At 50.6% G+C, this 27167-nt stretch overlaps 11 protein-coding genes across 11 annotated transcripts; 7 read left to right on the top strand and 4 right to left on the bottom strand.

The window, feature by feature from the left end:
• Window positions 1-1542: 1542 nt before the first annotated feature.
• BGZ61DRAFT_459806 (uncharacterized protein) lies at window positions 1543-2764 on the top strand. The gene is made up of 3 exons (XM_046246959.1): window positions 1543-1725; window positions 1774-2163; window positions 2424-2764. Exons 2-3 carry the CDS (start codon window positions 1866-1868, stop codon window positions 2609-2611), a joined length of 486 nt encoding a protein of 161 aa, XP_046099097.1. The 5' UTR covers window positions 1543-1725; window positions 1774-1865; the 3' UTR covers window positions 2612-2764.
• A 718-nt stretch (window positions 2765-3482) lies between these two features.
• BGZ61DRAFT_592120 (MFS monocarboxylate transporter-like protein) lies at window positions 3483-4802 on the top strand (the record flags this gene model as incomplete). Its single annotated transcript, XM_046256716.1, has 1 exon — window positions 3483-4802. The coding sequence occupies one exon, from the start codon at window positions 3483-3485 to the stop codon at window positions 4731-4733; it is 1251 nt and encodes a 416-aa protein (XP_046099096.1). The 3' UTR covers window positions 4734-4802.
• Window positions 4803-5308: 506 nt separating this feature from the next.
• On the top strand, window positions 5309-5704 carry BGZ61DRAFT_537365 (uncharacterized protein; the record flags this gene model as incomplete). The annotated part of the gene is made up of 2 exons (XM_046254529.1): window positions 5309-5483; window positions 5556-5704. The coding sequence occupies 2 exons, from the start codon at window positions 5309-5311 to the stop codon at window positions 5702-5704; spliced, it is 324 nt and encodes a 107-aa protein (XP_046099095.1).
• Window positions 5705-6998: 1294 nt separating this feature from the next.
• Window positions 6999-7417, bottom strand: BGZ61DRAFT_592118 (uncharacterized protein). Its single transcript, XM_046256715.1, has 2 exons — window positions 7264-7417; window positions 6999-7194 (listed from the first exon to the last, which is right to left on the bottom strand). The coding sequence occupies exons 1-2, from the start codon at window positions 7376-7378 to the stop codon at window positions 7010-7012; spliced, it is 300 nt and encodes a 99-aa protein (XP_046099094.1). The 5' UTR covers window positions 7379-7417; the 3' UTR covers window positions 6999-7009.
• A 3261-nt stretch (window positions 7418-10678) lies between these two features.
• On the bottom strand, window positions 10679-13345 carry BGZ61DRAFT_521665 (uncharacterized protein). Its single transcript, XM_046252505.1, has 8 exons — window positions 13107-13345; window positions 12758-13053; window positions 12546-12703; window positions 12380-12492; window positions 11816-12323; window positions 11519-11757; window positions 11262-11464; window positions 10679-11177 (listed from the first exon to the last, which is right to left on the bottom strand). Exons 1-8 carry the CDS (start codon window positions 13301-13303, stop codon window positions 10801-10803), a joined length of 2091 nt encoding a protein of 696 aa, XP_046099093.1. The 5' UTR covers window positions 13304-13345; the 3' UTR covers window positions 10679-10800.
• An 804-nt stretch (window positions 13346-14149) lies between these two features.
• BGZ61DRAFT_592116 (uncharacterized protein) lies at window positions 14150-15706 on the top strand. Its single transcript, XM_046256714.1, has one exon. It carries the CDS (start codon window positions 14238-14240, stop codon window positions 15444-15446), a length of 1209 nt encoding a protein of 402 aa, XP_046099092.1. The 5' UTR covers window positions 14150-14237; the 3' UTR covers window positions 15447-15706.
• A 135-nt stretch (window positions 15707-15841) lies between these two features.
• BGZ61DRAFT_109073 (acyl-CoA N-acyltransferase) lies at window positions 15842-16901 on the top strand. The gene has a single exon (XM_046236914.1). The coding sequence runs from the start codon at window positions 15991-15993 to the stop codon at window positions 16693-16695; it is 705 nt and encodes a 234-aa protein (XP_046099091.1). The 5' UTR covers window positions 15842-15990; the 3' UTR covers window positions 16696-16901.
• Window positions 16902-17096: 195 nt separating this feature from the next.
• On the top strand, window positions 17097-17981 carry BGZ61DRAFT_483069 (uncharacterized protein; the record flags this gene model as incomplete). Its single annotated transcript, XM_046249451.1, has 1 exon — window positions 17097-17981. One exon carries the CDS (start codon window positions 17097-17099, stop codon window positions 17979-17981), a length of 885 nt encoding a protein of 294 aa, XP_046099090.1.
• An 85-nt stretch (window positions 17982-18066) lies between these two features.
• On the bottom strand, window positions 18067-18676 carry BGZ61DRAFT_109075 (uncharacterized protein). The gene has a single exon (XM_046236915.1). It carries the CDS (start codon window positions 18613-18615, stop codon window positions 18157-18159), a length of 459 nt encoding a protein of 152 aa, XP_046099089.1. The 5' UTR covers window positions 18616-18676; the 3' UTR covers window positions 18067-18156.
• Window positions 18677-18830: 154 nt separating this feature from the next.
• On the bottom strand, window positions 18831-20711 carry BGZ61DRAFT_537359 (uncharacterized protein; the record flags this gene model as incomplete). The annotated part of the gene is made up of 2 exons (XM_046254528.1): window positions 18831-19390; window positions 19463-20711. The coding sequence occupies 2 exons, from the start codon at window positions 20709-20711 to the stop codon at window positions 18831-18833; spliced, it is 1809 nt and encodes a 602-aa protein (XP_046099088.1).
• A 2579-nt stretch (window positions 20712-23290) lies between these two features.
• Window positions 23291-25306, top strand: BGZ61DRAFT_521660 (uncharacterized protein; the record flags this gene model as incomplete). The annotated part of the gene is made up of 7 exons (XM_046252504.1): window positions 23291-23349; window positions 23412-23949; window positions 24067-24111; window positions 24168-24478; window positions 24544-24643; window positions 24700-24818; window positions 24876-25306. The coding sequence occupies 7 exons, from the start codon at window positions 23291-23293 to the stop codon at window positions 24925-24927; spliced, it is 1224 nt and encodes a 407-aa protein (XP_046099087.1). The 3' UTR covers window positions 24928-25306.
• Between the last annotated feature and the right edge of the window lie 1861 nt (window positions 25307-27167).

The following is a 27167-nucleotide window of genomic DNA, read 5'->3' as shown; positions in this document are numbered from 1 at the left end:
CTTTTCCCCGAGGTTTCACTTCTAAGGTATCGCACAACTATGGAAGACTGGAAAGAATTGCACTCAAGAACGTCAATCTAATGTAACCTGAAGTTGAATGCTTGCTTACCTTCTCCCAAGAAGACCAGTCATGTCCCAGTTAAGCCAGCCTTCAAGCCGAATGTCGTCAAAGAATAGTTCTAGATCAATTCCTCCAATCATGTCTCCCCGTGATGCATCGATAAATGACCAAGCTGACGACTCCACATTTTCTACTACGTTTGGTGGCTGGCGCCTGCTACTGAGACGTCTTCTTCCTCTAGTCTTGGAGATTGGAAAGGCTACGATATTACCATTATCGGTGTATTCGTCTGTATATGTGACAATAAACGATCCACGTCTGCTCAAGTCCGCTCCTTGCCACCTAGGACGATGGAAATGTCGGGTATAAGACGCATGGCATATCTGGGGATATGGGTTCCGCCCATCTCCGATGGCATAGAGCCAGCATCTTCAACAAAACGCATCAGCCATGAGTTACTATTGCAGCCGTGCGCGCTTGATCTTCCAGCATGAGATGTACGTGATGGGACCGTTCCATTCAGACTAAGGACTCGTGCTGGTGATGCGGAGTCATCAGATATACCATGACTAGGCCGGGTAGGCAGATGTTGGATTGGAGCTATAGATGCCACATGCTGTCCCTGCCGGACATCTATATTCCCCACCGCGGAACATCGAATTGTGGCCAAATCCTGAGTTAGCCACCATGACAAATTTGCACACGGAACAACATTCTTTTGATCCAAAGCCATAGAAGCACTTCGTTGCGTTCGACGTCTTGATGGGGCCATATTCTCACAATACTTGGCCTCCCGTCGGTAACGGATTCAGGTGCCACAGGGCCTCCTGGCAATCACATCGGAGCTTATGCTGTCGATATGCTAGACAATTCGGTGGCTTTCTTCTCCCACCGCCTTGCCGGATAGCGGGCCTGTTGCAGTTATGTTGATCTTGGACATGCGCCGCCAAGGTATTCTGAGACGGCATGGGCTCAAAAACGTCCCCGGATCCCCGGATATGAATAGGATACCGTATCGACTCAATAAATTGGCCACGCCTAGCGCACTGGAATTAGAGTCATCCCCCACTCCAGAGCCTCGACCCCCCCCCCCCCCTTCTTGATTAGCCTGATCCTCGCTAATGCAGCGTTAGGCGTGGCCAATTTATTGAGCCGATACGGTAGTCAAGCTTCTCCAGTTCGACCCAGAATTATGCTTTGCCATTAATTCCAGTCAATATTTAGTGAGCTACTCTGCACACTAAGATCCAGACGAGACTGCCATTGCTCGTCCAGCCAAGTTTTGGAACCAAGTGAGTTAAACATGAGGCCATTCATGTGGTCCGTTACTTCTCCACTCAGCCCGCAAATCCCATAGCTTAACTCCTAAGCGATTCGCTATAGTCGTCCCGATAACTGCTAGTGAGCCGATAAGCTACTTCAAGTGGGGTGGAAATTTAGTACGAATTTACCGAGTCGACACGGTATTCACCTTGAACCGTCGGATGTGCAACTTCAATTCACTCTCAGATGCAATACCAGTCGCTATTGCCAGCGTCTTCACTGCTTCATTGACAGACCCCACGACACGGAGCCAAGTTCGCTGTGTTAATCCTGGACACAGGTGATGCCATGAAACCTTGGTCAACTCGGTCAATTCTGTCAAAAAGCCTAGGACTAAAAGGGTTAGATTATTCCACATACGATTAGTGCGCCCGGCTGAACTGAGGCAGGAAACGAGAGAGTCAGCCCCCCATTTCTCACCGATCGTCGACTCTCTTCCTTCCCTTGATTGAAGCTATTTCCAAGCCATTCGTTTCGCACAATGCCGCCTCCTCAAGAGACTGATCCCAGGGCCCCCTCTTGGGCCTTGGCTGAAGAGAAGCAACGGAAAAAACCTGGTCCGAAGCCAAAGCCGCTCGGACTCCGTCCATATAAACCCACAAAGCCGATTGTTCGTCGCGAACGCTCGTACTCACCGAAGAAGAAAGAGGAGGTCATCATGTGGTTAATTCATCACCGCGTTACGGTCAGGGGGGAGTATCGTAGGCCAAACCCAAGGGAAGCTGGGGACCACTTTAAAATTCCTTCAACTACCATCAATAACTGGATGAAGGCCTACTGTGAGTCTTTTCTGTTGACGATGAGAACTACAGCAACCCCCCTGCGTCATGGAACGGTGGCCATATGATCTCCAAGACGCCATTGTGCTCTGGTGGAGACGATGGAGCCTCTTAAATATGGAATTAATGATGATGGCCCTGGCGAGATTTCATGACGTCGCGGATACGCTCGAAATGTTGCTTGATGAAGGCTTGCATCTTTGAGATTGTGTCTCGACTGATGTCCACACGAGATCTGTGTTGCTAACATCTCACGCTAGTTAAGAACCATCCGAAGCTAGAGAAGATCTCCACCACATGCTGGGGCCCTGTTCCTGTTGGCAATGGGCAACCTACTCCGGATCCAAGAGAGAAGCCCAATTCTGCAAACGGTGCCGGGATTGAGGAGAGACCGCAAGGAACAGAAAGGGCCAGTCGTGAAACCGGTACCGGAACCGAGAAGGCGTGAATAGAGAGCATGGGACGGGAATGCAGGGCAGGATAAATGGGTCCAGGGACGATCAACGGTATTGGAATATAACATGGAAGGCACAGCACAGATTTTTATCTAGGGGTAGACTAACTACAATAAATGGTTCACGGAACAAATCGTCAAACTTGGCAGCTATGATATCAGGATCCACGTATCCCGTCATGATCGCAGCGTCACACTATCGACATGGCTCTACACTCGAAGCCACCCGCCTGTTGCTTTGATCCCGAGCTCTCCGTGCTAATATCGAAGGCCATAAGTTGCAGCTTCTCGGGAAATGGGCAGAAGATGCGTCCGTTGAGGCTTCTTCCTAGGATTTGCAACTTATTCTCGTAGTCGTCACTTTCCGGTACTCTACATCACCGACGAGCATACCCCGCTTCGGGCGCCATTGATCTGGCTTCGGCTCTTGACAGTCAAAAAGACCAAATCAGATGAATATCACCGACAGGTTGACCATCTACCAAATGGCAGGATCCCAATTCTTCAGCACAGAACCCAGCGGAGGTTTCTCAATTAGGACCTCATTAGGCTTGTATGGGCGTCAGGTCATTTTTTCTCTTTGGTCTCTCTGGGTAATCCCCAACGCGTATGACGCCACGACAAACCCCGCTCGTGTCTATGGTAGCCAATAATTGACCACATAAGTGAGCCTCAGATGATTGACGATAGTATCAATATGTAGGATTGCCAATGAATCAACCAATCATCTGACTATATCAAGACATGCCAAGAGTAAAGGGCGTACACCTGACTAAGCCCTTCCTTGCTCAGATACCTTATCTCCAACTTCAGGCTCAAGGTTTCCGTTCCTCCGCAGAACACTGCCTTAGTTTCTCCTCCGACAATGGAAGACATCAATATCGAACAAATATCGGCGCCAGTGGTAGAGGCATATCCCGAGCGCGGCCTAAAAGCTCACAGCGTCACCCTCGGCGCTTGGCTTGCTCTGTTTCCAGCTTCGGGGCTACTCAACTCGGCCGGGATATTCCAAGCCTACCTATTGGAAAACGAATTGGCAGGCTACTCGGAAAGCAAAGTAGGCTGGATTTTCAGCACGTTTGCGTTTTTGTTCTTTTTCGGTGGCCTCCATGTCGGACCTATCTTCGACAAACATGGCTTGAAAATACTGCTGCCCACAGGCGCAGTCGGCCTTGTTATTTCTCTGGCGTGCACAAGTTTCTGCACAGAGTATTACCAATTTTTCCTGTCCTTCAGCATCCTCGGCGGCATCGCGTCGTCTATTTTATGGACGTCCAGTATTGCCACTCTTGGACACTGGTTTCAACTCAACCGCGGCCTGGCGACTGGCCTCGCAACGACTGCTGGTGGGTTCGGCGGCGTCATCTATCCTTTGCTGTTCAACCGTCTCACGCCTCAAATTGGCTTTGCCTGGTCAATTCGTTGCTTCGCCCTGCTTTCTGCCTTTTGTTTCATCCTCAGCTTGCTGCTACTAAAGACACGCCTCCCGCCAAACAAACAAGCACGCATGCTCCTCGACTGGCGCGGCTTCAAAGATTTACGCTTCATTTTCACCATGTCCGCAATATTCATCCTCGACTGGGCCGTCCTTGTGCCACCTGCATACATCACGACTTACTCCACTTCGCATGGCATTGACAGCATATCTCCTCATATTCTGGCCATTCTCAACGCCGCCTCAATTTTAGGTCGAGGTATCCCTGGTCCAGTCGCGGATAGACTTGGCCGGTTCAACGTTATGATCCTGTGTTCAGCCATGTGCACCATTTCTATTTTGGGTCTTTGGCTTAACGTTGGCTCGAGTGCTCTCGCGGCCGTCGCATTCGCTGTCCTGTACGGCTTCTTCAGTGGCTCAGCGTACAGCCTAACGCCCGTGTGTGTGGCCCAGCTGTGCCGCAGGGAGAACTACGCGAGTCGCTATGGGACCGCGTATGGGGTTGTCAGTCTTGCGACGTTGGCCGGGATACCCATTTCCGGAAATATACTGAATGCAGGAAAGGGCGAAAACTACCAAGCGTTAATATTGTTCTGTGGCGCAGCGTATGCAGGAAGCACAGGGTTGTTCGTCGTTGCAAGAGGGGTTGGTGGAGGCTGGAGGTTGCGGACTAGGTTTTGAGTAGGCGCAGTGAATTGAAAGGACCAGATTATTTATCATGGATTTGGATCTCATCAAGAAGAGTAGTGTCAAGGTGCGAGGTCGCAGACCTTCGGGGAGCTTGCAGTTTAGAGGTAGACTCGGCAATAACGGGCTACTTACAACATAGCGAGTAGCCACCTGAAAAGCGATGGATATGGATACCTACCGATGACTAGATGAGAAGCCAACCCAATCGAAGACAACGGGTAAGGAAGCAAGACTTTTGGCTAGTATCTTTTTGCCCGGGAATGCTAGACTCTAACTTGGTGTTGACGAGGTCAGAGGCTTCATCCAGCATTCCTAAAAGAGACCTGACTTAACTGAAATGATATAGCACGTGAACAGTAAGACGCCACAAGATGACGTCGACAGTGTGGTGCGTCACGCGCGAAGATAATGACATCACCACTTTTGAGGACGCGTATCACCCCACCATTAGCTCATTATTCCTCCTCTTTATGTATTACGTCCAAATTCCGCTTCATTCAGCTTCTGCTATCTTCGTCCTCGAGCCCTCACCTTGAAGTAAAAGAAGAAACACAAGAAACGCCAAGATGATGCAAAACGTACTCCTGTCGACCTTCCTTTGCCAGCTCTTCGCTGTGCTCGCCTTCGCCGCACCGATTGCGGACGACACTCTCTCGACGACCGGTCACGATAACCTGGGATACGGTACTGGTGGAGGGATCATTGGACTGGTCATCTTGATTCTCGATATAATCGTCGTCGGTACGTGTTACCAAATCTCCCCCCTTGATCGTTGTAAATTGCATCTTTTTACTAACTGCTCACTCCTTCCAGTCGAAGTTCTCAAGTCGAACCGTCCGCCCGCCTCCAAGTTGCTGTGGTGTCTCGTCATCTTCCTTTTCCCCCTCGTCGGAATGGTCATCTACTACCTGTTCTCAAACCGTGGCGCCCACAACAGCGGATCCTACGAGGTTCTGCCCTAGAAACGACCTCAAGATACTGAATGGGCCCCGACATCATAGTGAAGCGTGTCTGTCCGCCACATGGGGACCAGGATTATCAGGACAAGCGTCTTGTCACGCACAGGATACGGATTTCTGAGCTAGCGATACTTCGACGGGATCGAGCTGGAGTGATGAGCGTTACGCCATGAAATATTGGGAGCTTTGTTGAACAGGCAGTGTAATGGAGGCCAACTCGTCCGTCTGTGTTAGACTTGGTCTTTTTCTGAATTTTTCCGCAAGCAATCTTGACAATTTGACAATTTGACAGTCATCCTTCATGTTCCGATGTTGAAGTAAATTTTTTATTTTTTTCAGAGGAGAAAGCGAAGAATTGCGAAGAACATTCTCGATCGAGGTGCGAATGCGGTTTCACCACGACACCTAAGGTTCAATGAAGCCCAAAAACAATGCCTTCTACACTTGGCATTTGACATGATTCCGATCGATTGATGCACTCTTCTCTCCCAAGATGATGTGACTGACATCCTCAACTCCGTCTACGACCTGTCAATGGAATCTTTTTACTCTTGTATTATCTCTGCTACTTGCAGGATAGCGTGCTGGCCATATTCTCCCTGGGCTTCTACGTACTGCAATTCATACAGAATGGGAGACAACGCGCCCCTTGACCGCCAATACACATAAACCTGCTCCTCCAGCACCCGTTTTAATAGTCTCTGCTTCCATCCACCACTTACTACGCCCGTCGCATTCACTATGGGAAACCACCCACCGTGTCCTATCACTGGCACCAGTACGCCACGTTCCCTACCCTAGGCCTAACGTAAGTTCGCCAGTGCACAACCACTCCAACGCAGGCGACCTTGACCGTCTGTACTATTGGTAATGATGGTCAGTGTTTGAGTGGAAATACCTCGTCAAGATACGTGTTCTGCGGAGGTGCGCGTATCTGGTCCAACCCCAGTGAATCCCTGGGTTTACAGTTTAAAAAAAAAAATGAACGCTATCAGACAGAAGCACTTAGATAGGTTGTTCACCTGTGTTTTGGATCTAATACAAACCACGGGGAAAACACTGTTTGAGATGGAGGGGGGTTTTGTGGGCTGCAGGAGGGAAAACGATAATTTTCCATAACTTGGGGCAACCCAATAATATATTTAGCTTCAGGAACTAAGCGACAATGAACATCACTATTCACTTAGCTACTTGTAATGTGTCTTGTCAATCGCTTCATATACATCGCCGAGTATACGCAAGCTTAATTACGCTAAGCATAACAAGATCAACGCAATCTAGTACCTAAAGCGCTCTTGTCAAAACATTCTAACAGTGATCATTCTTGCCAGCGCCACCATTCTTGCAACCGTTCTTGCAAAAACCCTTGTATCTGATCTCTCCGTCGGGGCCTCCAGTGCAGTAGAAGAGCGAATCCGTGACATGACGCTTCCCAAGACATTGAGACTTTTGACTACGGATCAATTCATCTGCAACTTGGGGAAAGTATTTGCCTTGATGGAAGTAGGAATCAGTATTCATTGCCCCCCAACTGCAGTGCCATCACCAATTCCATTTCTTACCGATGTCCAAGAGAACACTGCCACAATAATTGAGTTTGGGGGTGCAGTTTCTGGCTTCCCCAAACGCCGCGAGACTAGCCACGAGAGCAAGGGGGAGAAGAGTAATGTTGACCATTTTGTTGGCAGATGATAAAACAAGCTTAGAAATAAAGACGGAACCGTGGGTGGAGAGAATGAATAATGATTGTTGCGGTGGGATCAAGGAGCAGAGAAGGAGGCCTATATATAAGCTTGTATTTGTCTAGGCTAGGGATCTCACGCGGTCTAGCCACAATGCCTCAAAGGCCTAGACCTCAGCCCGCAAAGCTTGGCACCTCAAGCCATTTGATTTTGTAGCCAATTGTTCTTAGCGGCGTTCAGCCGCAGATTATTAGCGCTATTCCTCTGGCTCAGCTGGAATAGCGGTGTCGCTTCATTTTGTGTTTCTCTCGTCGTATCCTCACTTAACACCACGAACGCGCGTATAGATGTCATTTCGACTCAATTCCATAACATGGCATTCAGGAGTATTCTTCAAGTCAATAAAATTGTTTAAACTGGATGAGCCGGTGCAGGACGGGCTAGATGCCGTAGATGCCTGATAGGACTTTGGGAGTAAGACGTGTAGGTGGCGTAATTAGCTGGTGACAGTCAGCCCTGAACCGTCCATTCAGACTTGAAGACGTCCATTCAGCCCCAGAGGCGTTCAATGCCAACCAAGGACGAAGGCACTAAATGTCGAGGATGACCGCAGGAAATTAAGGGGATGCCAGCTCAGCGGATTTGAACTGGCCACTTGGAACCAGCGAGCAATCGATGTTCACATTCACCGAGTGCTCGCAGAGATTCTTGTCAGGTCCAGACCCTACTTGCATATCAATTTATGCCCAGAAACGATGATAAACGCAAGCGATGGTATGATAGAGACGGTAGCATTCTAGTGTGCACTGTTCAAAATATATTGTTCACGTCGGTCCAGAAAGGCTCCTTTGTTGTATCACTATTCCCCCCTCACATCGGCCACAACGTCATGCAATGCCAGGCACCGCAGGTATTCTTTCGGTGACTTCCGCCTCGCCACCACCAAAAGTATCATATCGATAGCATCTTTCCATAGGCTAGCACCACGAGCTCCTGCTTTAGCTGGCATCTCTAGCTCGGTGGGTGGTTCTTCCGCGACTGGGGACGCGTCCAGCGTTTGAGCCATCATGGAAGTTTATCGTCCCTTTCTAGCATAGCCACATCCGTATTGGCCCTTCAAACACAAGATCAGTGACAAGCTATCGATCTTTCACCGTTGCATTGCTTGGCTGTATAGCGGTTGGTTCAACAACATTTGAGTTCAAGTCGTCGGGATTTAGTGATATCGTGTAGGGCTGCAAATGCCCGTGGGTCCCCACGGCTTGGGTACCCAGTTTAAGCTTATAGATGCAGATGGGCTGAAATCTAAGCCAGCAGCGACCAAACTTTCTTATTTTAGCTGCCCGTGGGTACGTAGGGGAAAATTAGCGCTGATAGATACCCACAGGCCTACCCAAGTTTCTCTTGGGTACCCATAGGTGCCCATGGGGGTACCCAATTTTACGCCCTAATTTCGTGTCTTTCGACTTGAGCGGTGGTTAGATGATGTTTCGTGGTAGGGAGGGAATCCCTTTCCTCCTGCGGCTGCGAAGTGCGTACAGCAGGTAAGGATTGTGGCCATCAAAATCTCTCAGTGTGTGTTATAGGGATCCTTGACCTTTGGGAATACGAGCCTCCGCTACTTTTGCCAGGAAGAATACAACTGGCGTCAAGCTCAGGAAGATTGACGTTGAGGCTATATCCAAATGGTAAACACTGACAAGATTCGCCTAACTATCAAGTATGGCAGATGCCTACTACAAGGATCTCAAGGATAAACGCAAGATCATCGTCGATGGACAATGTCCTACTGTGGGTGTTAGTGGCTCCAGTTTGGGTGCCGGGCTGAGCCCATTCTCGCGCAGCTACAGCCTTGGTTGAGACAGTTTGCTGAAAATGACCGTCATCACCTATGATGGCAAGATCGTCAAGCTCTCGCCTGATGATATGGGTAGGACAACTGTGATATCCTCTAGGCTATGAATGAAGGCAGCGGTGTCGATTCGGTGTCGCTTTCAGTATCACGTCTAGAATGCAAAAGTTGAGGACACCCACACGAATTGGCTATCGCGGATTTGTGGCCTCACAATAGAATCAAGCAACTTACTGGCGATATGACCGTCATTTGCAACGGCGCAGAGGACAAAATGCAGGATGCTATGGATAGGCTATTTGGCCTTTGGGCTTGATGGAAACACCTTGGCGGAAATGACATGGACTGGGTGTTTGCACAAATCCGAAGGCTGGGACCTCAGGAGCCAGGTCTATCACCGTCATTAATCATTGATCTTTGCTAAAAGGACAATTACGCCAGAGGTCACGGCGAAGATGCGTATCTCGTGGAATAAATGTTGGGTTGGCAAAACACAAATATACAATGCATCCCTCGCCAATTGTGCATAAACCCTGCCACCTCTTCTTGTTCGCAAATTAAAATCACGGGTATGGAGAACAATGCCTAGGGGTCGTTCAGTTCCCCCGAAACGAGGGCAATATGGCGCGTGATAAAGGTAGAATATGATGTACGAGCCCAAATTTTAAGGAGTATCGCTATCCGCACAGTAAAATTTATTTCTTCACTCCAGATTTATATCTTTTTTTTTTTTTTAGTAAAAATTAAATACAATGAAAAGAATATAATAAATAATATATAAATGATATTCTTTTAGCAGTATTATAGCTGTAATTGTAGTGCTGTCGGATTGCGAGTAGAGCTCGTGGCGGGATTCTTACAATAATATCTTGTACTAGAGGTTACTGCAGCGGGCAGCGCTGTAGTAGACACGCTGTGGTGAGGCCTGAAATACTATAAGCTAGGGGCTAAGCGCTATAAATTAGAGACCTCGTGCGCTATAATATCGCGGCTAGACGCTAATATTTAAGGGTTAGCTAAATTAAGTACAATTTGCAGCTTTTGCGGACCGCAGCTAATTTACGATCCTACGTAAAAGCCACTTCTTATTACACCCTACTCCGTAACTTAAGCAATCTGTATCAACTATTTTCTTATTACTCTGTGCCTGAAAATTTTATTAAATACATCATCAGCATCATGTCCATCGCAGTGCTTTGCCTTAATTGCCACCACTCTAGCCTGTTTTCTTCTTCTTTCCTTTTCGTCAATGAACAAGCATAGAGGCTTCTGTTCATGGGATTATATTTCCGGCGCGGATCCGATTTATTCAGATGATACAAGTCGAACTGAGACTTGTTTGTATCGGTTCGCTGATCTCTGGGAGATGAACGGAAAAATGCCCAAACTGGAGGTGACAATGTCCAACCTAGATGGGCGACACTCGTAGTCCTAGATATAACTGTACAAATTGTCATTACTATAGTATGAGCAGTATATCAAGAATTCGACATGAGCATTTTTTCCTCATCTTAGTTCACCGTCAATCCTCCCTGCATCCATCAGTGTCTCAGCGCCCATCCCATTCACGCGGTCGGCAGACTTAGGTCGGCTTTGGAGTGCCAACAGGGAAAACACGCCTCCTTGAACAGGTCGCGCTGCAAATTGGATGCCGCGCGGGTAACTTCCAGATTCCGTGTCGTATAGATCGGTGAAGGCGCGCCACGTGGTTGTTTCATTGATCCATTTGGCGATCTTCTTGATGAGATGCTCTGGGTTTCAGTCTTGGCCACGGCGGCGGCGAAGAGCTCCCAATCGAGTTTGGTGAGGGTGCCCCGCGTGTCGAGGACGACGCCGTACTTGTTCTGAACTGTGAGATAGAAGTCGCTCTGCATATCGTAGACGAATTGGGGAATGAAATCCAGGCCGAGCAACTTATCCAAGTAGATGTTATACAAGAGGCCTGCAAGCGGTCATGATCAGTTAAATTTTTACCTATAAATACGAACACCGTTTCGACGGGAATTATTCCGATGGTAAGACGTACCGTGAGAGTCGGGGTTGTCGTATTGAAGCATGCTATGTTTGGGGTCCGCATCATTGTTGATGCCGTGCTCGTACCAAAACTGGTAGTAGCTCTTGGCAATATTGCTGTAATTGGAAGCCTGATGATCGTGGCCGCTCATTTTAGCAATTTTAGACATAGCCTCGAGACCAATGATGCCCTTGATGGCAAGGTTTGTCTGGTTACTATTGGAGCACTGTAAGCATCCCAATTTCCAACCACAAAACGCATCCACTCACACGAGGTGACCGGCAAAATCGTCGGTAGAAAGCTGGTCAGCGGGAATCTTTGCCTCTTCAACTAAAAACTCAGCCCACTGCGACAGCAGATCCCAGTTGTCGCGCAGATAGTCCGCGTCGTCCTTCCACTGCGAGTAGGCAAGCATCATGGCGATCATGTTACCGCACTCCTCCAAGGGCATGGCTTCGTCATCTCCTTTAGGATATCCCCTGGCAATGGGGAAGGTCCCAAGATCATGCTGGGAGTTTATTAGGTTCTTGGGACCCTCTGGAGCGGACGTAGGAGTCAGAGCTCACCTGTGCGTACTTGTTGGGATAGTGGTATCTGTCGTTCTCGAGAAGAGGGTCAAGTGTGTATTTAATTAATTCAGGGTTAAAGTATAGGAAAATTGGCATAGCTGGAAAAATAACATCGACGGTTTGAATGTCGCTGTTGGAGCTGATTTCCTTGAGGAAGACGAGGGGCCGTTGCTCAGTGTTAGTGTACTGCAGGGCACCCCAAACCTGGCGCACAGCTAAACTAGTGATGGTTAGATAATCCTGGCCTGCGGCAGCCTTAGAATCCCTGGAGACACGGTTATCAAGGACATCGCAGTAATTGGTCGCATGGTCGTAATCTTTGTAGAAGAAGGCGACAAGCTCATCTTCGGCGAAGTACTCCTTCCAGAGCGATTGCGCAGATTGGATATCCTCTCCTTGACCCTGGAATTGAATGGCATCTTCTTGTGTGTAGCCAATGGTGAAAAGAGCACTCTTGGAAGTGCTGCCGACACTGCCAAGGTCATGGGCGAGACCAAACACCGGCCTGGATACGGTTAACATTCTGCACTTGGGTGATCCTTTCGGAGTAGTTGGGAATACCATTTGTCACTAATGGCTCGGAACCCTTCGTCAACATGCCCGTTGAGCATTCCCGTATTGGAGAATTGACTGCGCACTACCGAGTCCTCGCCAATCTGGTAGGTGATGCCGTTCTGTCGCCAGTTAGGTCATGGCGAATAACCAGTCCGGTGGCTACACATCTTACCTGGTTGCCGGTAGCCCAATACCAATTACCCCAAGAAGCAATTTCATTAACTTCTTGAAATATTTCTTGCTTCTCCCTGTAGAATTTGTGATAGCGGACGCCATCTTTGGAACCGGTCTCCCAGTTGATGACTGCGCTGGTGTCGCCAGAGGCCCACTCTGTAACCGAGTCAGCAATGAGAGACGTGGATCATTCGGGTGAGAGATTCGCACCTCCAGACACATCACAGTAAACCTGAACTGTGTGAGTGTTGTCATCGAGAGATTTAATAGCTACGTTGAGGTATGAGGATGTGACCGATTGCCGTCGCAGATCATCGTAGTAAACTGGAGATAAGAAGGTAACAACCATTTCGATCTTGTCGTCGACATTCATGGTGAAGATGGTCTTGGTCGACGTGTACTCCAACGAGATCTGTTCTACTCGAGCGGCATCTGTATCATTTCCCATCCAATTGTATTCGCTACCGTCGACCCGGATGAGTCCCGTCCATCCTTGAGCCACCTCGCTGCGCCCCGAGTCAGCGTCACCATCTAGCCAGCCAAATGGATCATGTACTACCTCCACGACTTCGGCGACGAGCCTGGTAGATATCCGCTGGGCGTGCCATCCGTGTTGCCGTTGAGCCACACATTGAGATACGGAGACCGGACGGCCAAGGGAGCGGCGGGCGGTCGAGCCGGGCTGAAAGTTGACTCGGTGTTGGCCTGCAACGTCCACGCAGCCAGTACGGCCATCGCAGGCTTCAAGAACTTCATGACATGCCACAGCTATAAGGGTTTGGGGATGATAAAAAGATGAAGCCGAGGTAAAGATCTCACGACTTGCCCAGCATCAAGAGATGCCGACTGATTGCGGGGGACTCTGATTTATGCCTCAGATATGAGGCAACGAGTAACTGTAGTAAACTACTTTGAGACAGCCCTTTCGCTGCCCGTAGGTAGGTAGCTACGGAAACATGTGCATAAATACGGATAATACGCTGGATCACAGAGACGGAAGAGAGTGCCATGGTTGGTGTCTGGTTGAGATGGGGCATCAATGCGATGCTGTACCAAACTCAGCACGAATTGTATTGTAGCGCCTCATATCAAGCCTGCTCACTACAGCGCATCCATTACAGCGCATCCACTACAGCGCCCTGCCCGCTACAGCGCCCTGCCCGCTACAGCGCCCTGCCCGCTACAGCAACCTCCAGTTGTACCAGTAGCAGTATTACAGTTACAGCTATAATAGAGCTGAAATAGGAGTATTTATTTACCCTTTATTATTCTCCCTAATATGTATAAGTTTTAGTGTAAAAATAACAAGATATAAGATCTACTGTCCCGTCTGAGACTGCTACAGTCCCCTCAAGGTAAGCACTAAGGTTGCGCGTAAGCGGCGACGGGCAAGACCGACAAGCCTATTAATATTATAAGAGAGCTTGAAGACGCCGACCTGAGCGCACAATTGTCGCCTACCATAAGCGGGAAATGGTCGCCGACATCAGCTAGATGTTCTGTCTAGGGCGTCAATGACGGCGAATTCAAGCTCGAACACCGCAGCCGAATGAACAGTGAACAGGGGTTAAAGGAGCATTATGCGCAGCCAGGAACAAGGAGGCCATGGCCAATATATCAAGATGGCTATCCCACAGATTTCCAGAACGCTACTTCTCTCATTCAGCCATTCTCCGAAAACACATCCAAAATGATTGGAACAGCAGCCTTGATCATATTTCTCTGTCACGCTGCGTGTGTTGCATCTGCCGCCTGTAAACCACGACCACCCCCAGACAACAACAGCACACTCTCCTCCTGCAAGCTGCCGGCCCAGGACAACGTGCATTTCAGCGTGGGATTCAATTATGCCGGCGACTGCGTTCCGACCAGTGGAGAACTTCGGGCGTTTATGATCTTTGTGGACTTCTCGGATGCAGAGGCACCCAGCAATGACCCGCCAGAGAACCTTCGCGACTTCTTCTTGCCCAACGCAGTCGAATGGTATACAAAAGCCAGCAACGGTGCACTCTCACTCAACATAACCGCCGATGTCTCGCGTTACTATCGCATGCCTGCACCGGCGGCGTCGTATCACTGGGAGACCGGACTTTCCTCCCAGGAGCACCAAGCATACATCCAGGACGCCCTTCAGGCATACACAGAGAACGGCAGTCGGCCCCCGCCACCCGAGACTGAAGTTCTCTATCTGGTGCCTACGCGCTCCGCAAGCTCGTACATCACACGGTCAATTACACTCGACGCACGTGTGAACACCCGAGAGGGAGTCTATGTGGCCAGGAAGACCATTACATTTGGCACAGATGCGTTCGACACCTGGGGCTTCAAGACGCTGAACCATGAAACGGGGCATGCCATGTGCTTGCCTGACTACTACCCGTATGCCGCCGGCTTGACGACTGAGCATTATGTCGGGGGCTGGAGTGCCATGGGTTTAATTGGTGGCCCTGCTCCAGATTTCTTTGCCTGGGATAAATGGCGTCTGGGTTGGCTGTCTGATGAGAACATTGACTGCGTCCTGGAGCACGGAACCAGCGAACACATTCTCACACCGCTCGAGGTCACGGGTGGTACTAAGGGCGTTGTCATTGCAGTGAACGAGACTGCAGCCGTAGTAGCAGAAGTTCGTGTTGCTGAGGGCTTGGACAGTAACATTTGCGCGCCCGGTGTTTTACTGTATACAATTGATACAGCTATAGCATCAGGCAATGGTCCCATTCGCGTTCTGGATGCGAATCCTTCGTCGGGAGGATGTGGAGGCGCAAATGGCGAGCTGAATGATGCGACGCTGTCACTGGACGGGAGAGAGCGCCGGTATGATGTCCCGGGATGGGGGATCAGTGTGAAGCTGGTGTCGCAAGATGGCGGAAATTTCAAGATTCAGGTAGATTATTTCTGAGGGTGGCGCTATAGATACAGGTGGAGATTCTTATAAGAAGACTATTTTCTCATATTTTCTATTGTGCCTATTTTACCAGGAATAATGCGTGCTGAATGTATTGAGGTAGTACTGGGTAGTGATGCACAGGGCCTCACGTCACGATCCAGCACCCCGAATATCACCGCATATAAGTAACTCTACACACTCTAGATTATAGCCCCAATGCAGTGAACTATTAATTGAGACATCAGCATGTCCATATCGATTGATGGGACAGGAGAGCCATGTTTTTACATGAAGGCGAACCGCGTGGAAAAATAATCACGACTTGAGTGAGTGTGAATGGCCCCGCCTTTCGGTCAATGACTCACCCGGCAGCTACGTGCGTGACCATTGCTCCCTTTTGAACTGTTAGACGGGACAATCTTGAAGTACAAAAACCCTGATAATGCCGAATGAGACTCGTTTTCAGACTGCAAGGGGTGAAAGGGAACCATCTCGATTCATGCATTTTACCTGACATCATCACACGCTACCACGACTCCTAAGCAACTCGGTCACGATGGATGTTCCGCACGACATCATCAACGCCTATCAGTCGGCACGTCTCCAGTACATCCGTGCCGACGCCTTGGACGAAGACTTTAAAGCATTTGTCCCGCAAATAGAACAGGACCCCGTCATTCAAGTACTTGCTGCATCGACCATGCTAAAACCCAAAGGCAAAACAGACTTCAACTCGTATGCCGAGTCTGTGGCCGCGTCATTGCTCGGCGTTGCGGTGTGTCTTTTGCCGGAAGAAGGGCGAAAACGAGAGCATAAAGGAAGCGCAGACTTGAGCATGCAAGAACCGGATGAAGCTCACCAAGACAAATTGGCCGAGTGCCAAGAACGGGGAAAGAAGCCAACAATCATCGGTGTCATGTGTCTGGGCTGGGGCGGCATATCCCCATCCATCGCACACCACCGTAGCGCCCCCATTGGTATCAGCCTTGCAAAACCGTACCAGAATAAAGGCTACGGGCGCGAGGCGATAGATTGGATGCTCGATTGGGCGTTCAAGCACGCAGGTCTGCACTCGGTGACGATCAGCGCAGCGTCATATAATCCCCGAGCAATCCACCTATATCAAGGCATTGGGTTCTCGCTTGATGGACGCAGGAGGGAGACGATTTGGTATAATCGGGGATGGCACGATGAGCTAGATTTTGGCATGACGGAGTGGGAGTGGGAGGGTTTGAGGGGGTTTGAGCCGTCGCGAACATGAGGAAAATATGGCGGGAAGTCTTGTGTTGGAGCGAGAGTCATCAGCACAGGGGAACTCAATCTGTCATTAGTTAGTTTTACCAGTTAAATAATTCAGTTATGCGCCAGTGGCTGTCGCTTGCCTGAATTAATTCCTCTTTTGGTCTAACGGCAAGACTGCTCTATTGAAGCTTGCAAAGAAGCAGAAGGGTACAGTGCGTAAGTACTTGGTTCCGTAGAATCACACTGTGCTAAACACCAAGAATAACGCTGCACTTATCACAACACATCCTACAATCCACTTCCTCACACCCGCACTGCAACCATCACCAACACCAAGAACAAGTCATCTCCCTACTTGAGCCATCTTCCAAACCATCCAGGTGATCAGCAATCACTCATTCATCCTTGCCATACCCCGACATGGCCCACCAAGATGCATCGCGAGTGTCCGGACCCTCGTTCCTCGACTTGTCGCTGGAGCTTCGAACTACGGTTTATCGACTACTGCTCATCCAAGACGACGTGATAATGACCCAATTTCGACTCTGCCTGCACCCTGCCATTCTTCGCACGTGCCGCCAAGTCCTTCTCGAAGCCCGCCACCTCCTGTACGAGGGAAACACTTGGGGGATGACGATATTCGACAAAGGTGGGCAAGAACGAGCCTACTTCCGGGGATCGGATCACATCGGGGAGTACCCAAGTCACCGATACGGATTCCGGGTCGAAGTCGTCCGACGGTTGAGGATTATGGTCGAAATACATAGCGAAGACAACCTCTGGACTGTTCGTTCGGCCATACGCAAGGTCTGCCGGGTCCTGTCGGATATCCCACAGCTGGATTACGTCCACTTGAGCCTCGAGGGTGGAGGCGGAACTGAGACCTCAGAGCATTGCCACGTCCTGAAAAACTTCGGCCTGCTGCGCCGCGTTGGCAAGGTCACCACGGCCGGCGTTCCGCGAGTCTACGCCGAATATCTCCGGCGCCGGATGACGGGGTGCGCGCCGTTGGACAACTTACCCAAGATGTATGAGGCGCTGGAACTCTATGCGGACCCCTTCGACTTCAGCGCCGCTCTTCTCCAAAAGGCAATCGAGGCAGTGGAGCTCGGCGATGTTCAGCAGTTCAAGGACTTGAGGGCGCAGATCGTGGAGCAGGTGGACGGACATATGAAGGAGTCGGTCAGCCGTCTGTACGATCACGATGGCCGAGGAGAGGACCACGGGCCAGACAATCTGTCTACACCCGAAGTGATCTCCCCTGAGAATACCGACAGCTTGACGGACGGCGAGAAGGACGAATGAGAGGGCTGGACAACGCCGTCTATCAACATGGAACAGAGCGCATATCAGGGGCCGTGTGTGCGGATGTGCAACGACGCCGAGTCAGATGTACTGTAGGCGTTCTTCAAATACCCATTGGGAGTTGGTACAAATCCTCTCGGACCCATTGTCGTCTCTTGAAATCACGGCAATATGCTCAGTAATGGCTCTGGTCAGTGGTGGATGGCGCGGGTGTTCGGGGGGTACACGGACAGCCGTATGGTGTACGACTACTGCTCGTATCATGTGTGTTTACTAATAAATGGCAGTCAAAGCCTCCCACGCGTCCATCCGCATCGTCCGTGGAGCCCAAGGTCGACAGGGCAACACAAGTCTCTCGGGCTGTGCGGTTGCACAAACGACAGATGGGACGCGACCGCGACCGCGACAGACACCAACAATGACGGGCATGGTCGACGCGGATAAACCTGGCACGGTTCAATAGATGGCGGTGAAGGAGGGGAAGGGAGACGGCGTCAACATGTACTGGGCCAGAATCAACGGTTAAATCGTCGACAACAAAGGCGACCTTGTCAACATTCAGCCCGCAATAACGGAACTCTCGAACCAGAGCACTCCAAGCCGCCCATGAACATCGAGCATGAACCTCGAGCATGTCCGCAAACGACGCGCCAATCCATGAGCAAGTGCTTCGTTCCGTCAGTAGAGCCGCGAGGACAGAGAAATGAATCGAATTGAATTGAACGAACTGATGAAGCTCCGAAACGTCTCCGCGCAAAAGAACCAGAAGCAAGCCCAGGAGCCGTCGCCCTTCCAAACCCCAGAGAAATCATGTCCAACTGATATCCCGTCCCCTTCAAGCGTCACCCTTCATTCATACGACTTGCCCGAACGAGCCGGCTTCACTGCGACCAACATCGGCACAGCTTCGAAGTGGTGGTAGTCAGCGAACGAAGGCTCCTCGATGTGGAAATGGCTGTGGTCCCTTGGCGGCAAAAACTTCCTCGGCTGAATGCGTCCATACAAGCGTAAGCCAGGGCGAATAACAAAGCCGACGATGGTGCCATCCTCCGGCTCATCATAACACTCCATGACCTTCTTGTCATACTTGTAGGGGAAACCTGTGACCTTCAACGTTTCCGGGTCGCGCATCTCGAAGCAGATTCTTGTCTTGGTCGAAAGAACACGCAAGTCGAGTTTGATAGCACTCTCAATCATGGTTCCGAGATACTTGCCGAAACAGCCGGCATGGTAATCGGGATTCCTTCTCATCTTGATTTTGATCAAGGGGCCCAACTCTTTTCGAAAGATTGCGTCAAGTCGGGCAGGCTCCGTGTGGGCGCCGTGCAAGGCATGGAGCATCCGGACCGAGTGATATCTCCAAGTATGAAATGTCCAGGTGAACGAGTCATCAGCGTTTCTAATGCGCCCTTCGTCCACGATGCCGTATTAGTAGGGTGCCCTTCAGGAGATTATGAACATGTGGGAAAGAAAATAGTTACCTTGAAAACCTCGAAGCATCTTGCCAAAAGCAGCCCAAGCCTCCCCGGCCCATTTGTCGTCGCAATCTGCCGAAAACAAATTGTAAAAGAGAATTCGCCACACCCAGGCTGCAAGCAGTTCCCACAACCCTCCACATGTAATGTGGTCAGCCACGTACTGTTCAGCGTCTGGCGCCCACTCCTTGAGACGATTCTGAGTCTCCGTGTCGAGATCCTCCCATGATAGGTCAAGGGGGAGACATTCTTGAATGAAAGTCACAACATCTCCGTCCACGGTTTTCTTGAATTCTTCAAACGGTTGGAAAAGGTACACGAGCTTGCCAAAAAGGCCGGTCATACGGCCACCGCCTAGCCAGCGTTCAGATTCTTCATCCTCGAGTGACGCACGCGCCTCGTAGTGTTCCTTTCCTTCCGTTGCAACGTACCGTGCGTCTATGATCGACTCATCAAGCGCATCACTTGGTATACTATCCGGTATGTCGGAGGCGCCGCTGGTTGTCTGAGTTGGGGCCGAAGGCCCCAGAGAGCTTTTGTTGAAAGCACCCGGAGGGGTAGAGTCGGCGATGGGCTGGAGGAGCTCGCGGGTGGCACTGTCGTCGGCCTCGTTACTCTTGGGCTGCAGAGAGACATCTTCCTGCGATGGAGAAGCATCGGGGCTTGTGTGAGTCGACAGTACAGACTCCATGGAGTCTCCGTCATCTGCGGCAAGGGAGGTAGAATCGACGTCTTTGTTCTCTTGCATCGGTTGCAGAGAGTCATCTTCCTGCAATGGAGAGTCGTCTTCCTGGGATTTAGAAGCATCGGGGCTCGTGTGAGTCGGCAGTACAGACTCCATGGAGTCTCCCTCATCTGCAATAAGAAAGGTGGCGTCGGCATCTTCTTTGTCTTGCATGGGTTGCGGCGAGTCGTCTTCCTGTGATGGAGAGGCATCGGAGCTCGTGTGAGTCGGCAGTACAGACTCCATGGAGTCTCCTTCACCTGCGACAAAGGAGGTAGAGTCGGCGTCTTCGTTGTCTTGCATGGGTTGCAGAGAGTCGTCGTCCTGCAATGGAGAGTCGTCTTCCTGCGATTGGGAAGCATCGGGGCTTGTGTGAGCCGGCAGTACAGACTCCACGGAGCTTACATCGCCTGTAGTAAGGGAAACAGAGTCAGCGTCTTTGTTTTCTTGCTTGTGTGGTGGAGAGCCACCTGAGTGCAGCAGTCTCCTGCGGGAGGATGATTGATTCGTGTCGTCCATGGTTGAGTCCATGGTTGGTGAGCGACGTTTTTCAGCTCCGCCAGCCTTGGATGCCTGGATGGCAGCCAGTTGTGCGATACGCGATGACTTTCGGGGAGGCCGAGGCATCGAGGAACTTGGCCAGAGACGAGTGACAGAATGGCAACTGATCAGGGACGAAGGGGACGGCGTGAGGGCGAGAGGGCGAGAGGGCGTGAGGGCGTGAGGGCGATGGGGCTGCCTCCGCCGGTGGCCTTGGAGTAGAAGCGTGGGAGGAGCGGTGAGAGGACAACTGGTGGTACTACAGGAAGGCTTGCAGGCGTCTCAGTGTAACTAGGTAGATCCCTGGCGTACTCCGTTGGCAGGCGAAGCTGGGTGTCCTATTATAGTCGTCTACTTCACCCAACGTCTCGCTGAAGCCCTGCGTATCAGCCAGCTGAGGCCAAGCCAACGGACCTTGGGCTCGTGACAGACAATTATGAGGCTACCAGTTTCTGAGAAAGGTAAACAAAAGCCGATGAGGGATGTGTCCGTGCCGCGCCTCATCCAGGGAGAGGAGGTCAAGTGGTCAATTTCCTTTGTCCGTTGCCGGGAGGGGTTGCGATGCAGCCATCCCTTGCCACCGCACGGTCAATATGGGAGGGAGGAAATATTTGCAATAGACGGTAGCCATTCTTCTGTCCGCCTTGAATTACTCCCGTGCGGCATGTGGCTTTCCGCAGAGCAGATTTGATCCAGTCATGTTGAGGCTATGCCGAGATATCCAGAACCGCCGTATCTTGGCAGAGCCAGCAGCCAGCCCCGACCAGCTCCGAATGCGTTTGTGGCAAAACGGATGCCGTGATTGGCCTCACGGATGGAGTCCTCAGCTCGTTCTCACGCAGCCAGAAGACCAGGCTACGCGCACATGCGAGGGACGGTTAGATGCGCCAAGCAAGCCGTGGCGTTGTGTATTGTCCCCCAACCCCCGCGCAATCACCGCCAAGTTGGCTGTCTCGCCCCAGTGAGGCTGTGGTCACGGTGAGTTCCAGGACTGTGCTTCTGCGAGGATCCCCTCAAAGGTTGGCGTTTGCTGTGGATGGCGGCCATTCAAACGACGCCGCGCCGCTCGCACGCAAACTCACTCCGGCGAGCCCGGCCTTGACGGTCCACAAGGTTCAGATCAAGGTGGCCAAAGGCAGCTGCAAGGGGGTACGGATACTCACTCAGTTTGCAACATGTTGGCTTAGCGCGCGTGTGTGCTCAACTCAGCTTGCAGCTTGGGCTGCCCCTGCAAACAGCCCTGGTCCTATTTCTGGACTATTCGCGCCATGGCCTATAGGAGTCATCCCTGGGAGGACTCTCGCCTGGAGCCTAACTTGCACAAAGCAAATCTCCTTCCGTGGCCTCTCTAAGCTTGATCAAGGGGCTGCTTGTGGCGTCCAGCTGAGGAGCGGATGTGCAACAGTGGCGGAGCCATAACTGCATAAGTTGCTCATGTGCTGGTCCGGAGTGTGGCCACCATTACGGAGTACATCATCCGCCGGTACAGAGGAGGCCAGGATGCGGTCACTCTGAGAGGGTGTGTGGTACGTACGCTCACCGGCCTATCATTGGAGACATACTGGTACTGCGGGTGTTTGTACGTTACACAGAAATCAACAGGGGTTGACGGGGCTCTGGTTTCGGCTACAGCCCTCTCGCAGATCCAGAGTCCAGTCTAAGGCCCCGACAAGCGACGAGCCAGTAGGAACGAGAATTCCCAGGCTGAAGGGACTGTGTTGACAACCGAATCGGGTCGTATTGCCCATCTCAGCCACTATGAGGCGTTGACTGCTGTAGAGCACACACATGTGATACCTGCAGCCTTGCCTTTGGCCACCCTACCATGGACTTTCTAGATCTTCAATACCGGAGTCTGGAGTCACATCCTCCCGGAGATTGTACATCACCGGGGTAAAATTCCAACTCATCACTCTGAAGAAGGGCTTAGTGAAGGTACATGAGGGCAGTGTCGGGGAAAACGGCAAAGATGGCACGTCATTTGCTGCAGCGGGCTTACACCATGCAACAACCCATCGGTCAAGGTTGAAAACCAACGCCGTGCGGACGGAGACGGATCATAGCCTGTCACAAACAAACTTGGGCCTCTGGAGATGCATCCCGGAACGTCGTCTCAGGCAGCTCAGCTTGGATCCGAAAGTGCGGTGAGAAAAGCTCTAGTGGTCCTGGGGCCCCTTCCCACCAAAGAGGTGGCACAAACTATCAAACAGTAGTGCGTGCAGAGAGGGCATCAGCCCAAAGATGACAAGTGATAGCCCGAAGCCCTTGTGTTGGGGATGTTGGTCGTCGCAAGTTTCCACAGCAATCCACGACTCTCGCCAAGGGTCTTCCTGTCTGCTCCCTTTCCCTCTCTTCCCCTTCTTCTCCCCATTGGACTCATTGCTCTTGTCTCTTCTTCCAATCCCTCCCCATTCTTCTCTCCTACTCAACTCCCTTCTTGGACATTCTGTCATCCCACTACCAACCTCACGAGAACGAGTCCTTCTTCTTCCCATTCCCTGTCCACATTGATCTCTCCATTGCCCACTCTCATTTGGCTCTGCCTTGCACACCTCATCAAACACCACAAAATGTCCTCTTGTCCTTGCGACACTCAATGGGTCTCCGTTGGCCTTGACTTCGGGGCCACGTACGTATCCTGCTTTTGGTTCCTTTGGCTCTTTGCGACCGTCACTAACCCCTTTTATTCAGGTTTTCCTCTATCTCGATTATCCATTACAGGAAGTGCGATAAACACAACCCCGGCTTCGACCTCTTTGACATTCCGCCGATTCCCACAGTCCTGCCGATCGACCCGGTCACCCGACGCGTCCGTATTCCAAAGCCAACAGACGTGTCAAACGAGGACACAGAGGAATTAAAGTACTTCAAATTTGGCCTCATGCCGAAAAACCAATGGGCCAAGTCCTACAGCGACGACTTCATGGCGTTCTTGGAAACAAGTCTCCGCGTCAACATATCTGGTTCGATTAAGCAGGTTGTCGCAGCCTTTCTCAAGGTTCTTTGGGCCAAGGTGAAATTACCCGCCATTCCCTTGTCCAGGATCAAGGTAGTGATCTCATGGCCACGATGCTGGAGCAACCACGTGCTCGAGCAGCTGATGGGCGCCGTGAAGTTGGCCAGCGAGGAGATACCCGCACTGAAAAGTGCCAGGTACATCCCAGAGCATGAGGCCGCTCGTCGTTCGGTCTTATACGACATGCGTGTTGACCTAGCCCCATTACTTCAGGTGTGTTTCAACTTTTCTCATCCTCCTCTGGTCTGGAGCTCATCTGAGATCGTTGTCGGTGACAGATCGTCCCTCGCGCCACTTGCTTCCTTTTCATGCTAACGATATTTAATTTAGGCAGGTCATTGCGTCCTCATCGTCGACTGTGGAGGCATGACGGTGGTGAGTCTTCCCTCTCTAGTCTAATTTACCCCGGCAGTCGTTAACGCACGACAAAGGATGCGGTTTGCTGCCTACTTCCAAACCCAACCGCCAATCGACGTGGAACAAAACTGGAAGAAATTCCCGAGTCCCGGCTTGTCGGGAGTGTTGCCCTGGACGTGGAGTTCAGGAAGAAGGTAGTTGCCCAGGTCGAGGAGATAACAGGGAAGGCGGAGGCGGCCTTTTCCCCCGAGGACAGAGAGCAGATTCGAAAGATCATGAAAAGTTGGGACGCTCGGATCAAGCCCCGCTTCAACCCGCCAAACATAATGGACATGTGCGACCCGTTGGAATTTAGGTTCCAAGACAAAACTGTCATCATTTCCAAGTAAGTCTGCTGTGCTTCTGTCCCCTCCATTCTCTGTAGATAATAAGGGCCTAATTTGTGGACAGGCATGACATGATCGAGGTCTTCGATCTTATTACCAACGAAATATCCGACCTCGTTGTGAGCCTTTTCGAGAAGTCTCGGCAGAGGGGCAGAATTTTGAAGGCGAGTTCCCATATCTATCCGCTACAACCCAGAAGCAAAGCTGATATACTCTCCAGCACGTTGTATTTACAGGAGGTCTATCTCTCCAATGTCGGGTCAAGGATGAACTCCCGCGTACGTTGAAGCATCGTCTGGACCATGACTGCCCCCAACTCACTTTTAACTACGACCATGCGTAAGTCTTACCCGTATATCCTTCTTTGGTCGCCTTTGATCCTAATTCTTTTTCCAGCTTGAGTGCTGTTAGCCAAGGGGCAGCCCTGTCTAATGTGGTTGACATGTAGGTTCAACCGAAAGGCGGGGGCCGGTCTGGCAAGCGGCTGGCGGAGGCCCCGGCATTGGCCGGGCAGGTCAGTGAAGCAAGGGCAGCTACTATCAGTAGCGGTTGGGACTTGAAGTAGTCTCAATGGGCAAGGCAGTGAACCATGGTCGGGCGGTTCTTGGGCTAGCTGGTGTGGTGGGAGGAGGTGTGCCGAGGAGCCGACGGTTGTGATTGCAGATGTTTCGTTCTTTTCTTTTCGAGGGACATTCTCGAGAAGCCATTATTTCAGACTCATACAGTCATTTCTTAAAAGAGTTTCTTCTTCTCCTGTGGAAATGGCCGATTGATTGGCCTGGACCACTCGGGAACTCAACGAGGACCGGACGGAACGGTTTGCTTGCCTGTGTTAAATTTAAGTTGCTCCAGCGGGCAGGGCGCTGTAGTAGATCACTGTAGGGGCTGGGCTGTAGTGGGCAGGCCTCTGTAGTGGGTGGGCCTCTGTAGTGGGTAGGCCTCTGTAGTGGGTAGGCCTCTGTAATGGGCAGACCACAGCAGCGAGTAGGGCGCAGCGTAGGTCCTGATCGGCAACGTCGTTCAAATTGACCAGCGGACCCAGAATGTGCATAAAATCGACGCCAAGAGCGGCCATTCTCTTCCTACCACCTTTTTCTAGCACAAATCGGCGAATGAAGCCTACACTTGTATATCTTGACCAACGTCCCTGTCTCCAATATACTAGCTAGCAGGAGCCGCGTAGACTTCCACATGAGGTTTAGATACTGAGAAATGCATCGCTTTTTGGTATTTTCTGCCGTTTAATTTGAACGGCTTGAAAATTCCGGGTACACTGACCGGCAGCTAAAGCCAGCAGAAGAAGCCCTGTAACTACAGTGGCCACGCGGGGTTATAGGGCATACAGTAGCGCTGCCAAAGGCAGATTGGGACCTTATTGGGCATAGTGTCAAACGGAGGAATTCGGTCCGGTCGGGATAACTAAGGAAGCGGGGGTCTCGGAGACTGTGGATAAGGCAAATCCCTCGCCGGTCGGAGATAATTAATAACACAGTTAATCCATCAGTCAGAACGACGTTATTAAGGTCGTAATTGTCATCAATTCAATCAGCCTATTTTGGCCTCATCTTATTGTATATTTCGCTGTGCAAAGGCCGCCAACTTAAGACTGTCAGACTGTCAGACCCTACTAATAGAATCACGAGACCTGATATATAGTGGGGCTAGTTGACTATTATATAAGCAGGAGCGTTACATAATACACACGTGACCCCCACGTGCATTTTACGGTCTGGAGAACAAATACTGAACTTTCCATAGATAAATATCTCAGGTTAGGTTATATTATCCTAATATCTCAGCTTTCAGAGATAAATATCTGTTCTCGTCTTCAGTTTTCTATTTGTTGATGAGTTTTTGCTCTTCTAACTTCCCATACAGTTCTTGGAAGAATAGACAACTGTATGTAATAACTCCATAAAACAGAGTAAATTAGCGTGGATTTGTAAACTGGTTTAGTCCCCAAATGGTATACTCTTGGAGAGTCCGTTTATATTATTGGACGCTCCAGGAAATACGTATTTTGGGCCGGCCAGCACATAAAGCTGGGGGCTCCTTCCACGCTAAGATGTTTTAATTTAATGGGACCTTGAAATAAACAGAGGGATGATTTGACGTATAGCGATAGCATACCTAATACTAGAAGTCGCCCGAATACTCTAATTCTTTTTACTTGAGTAGTTATTTCCAAGCTCGCATTCTTGTGTACCTAATGTTTGGCACTCCTGGATGCTCTTGTGCTTGTGTTGTGGGGAACGATTGTTGTGTCCCTGGCCTAAGTAATCCCCGATTGTTTATAAAACCTGACAATATTTCACAAGTGCTTCCATAAATAGGCGGTAGTAATTTAGTATTACAGAGCGCTCTTAATAGTTAAATGAAAGGAATCTGATATTTATCTCGCGTGTGATTGATATTTGCTCCTAAATCCAACCCGCTCCAGGGTAGTCGGCTGACGATTAGTCCACCCTTCCAGTAGTGGGGGCTACGATGGCGTCCAAAGAGTGAGCAGTCGAATGCGAGAAAACTCCCGTATTTTTTTTTTGCCGCAGTTAGGGGTTCAAGATATCGGCGAGCTATACCTACACTGTCAGCGGTGCAAATGGGATTCGTTATGAGTATATCTGCGCAAGCCACAGCATCTTAAGCTTCTAGCAGATACAGCGGCTACAGGACTCTAAGCCTCTAGCA

This window comes from Ilyonectria robusta, assembly GCF_021365365.1.
Source record: "Ilyonectria robusta strain PMI_751 chromosome Unknown BGZ61scaffold_23, whole genome shotgun sequence".
Taxonomy (NCBI): Eukaryota; Fungi; Ascomycota; class Sordariomycetes; order Hypocreales; family Nectriaceae; genus Ilyonectria; species Ilyonectria robusta.
The sequence above is the reverse complement of the archived record's forward strand: the minus strand, read 5'-3'. Positions and strand labels throughout refer to the sequence as shown.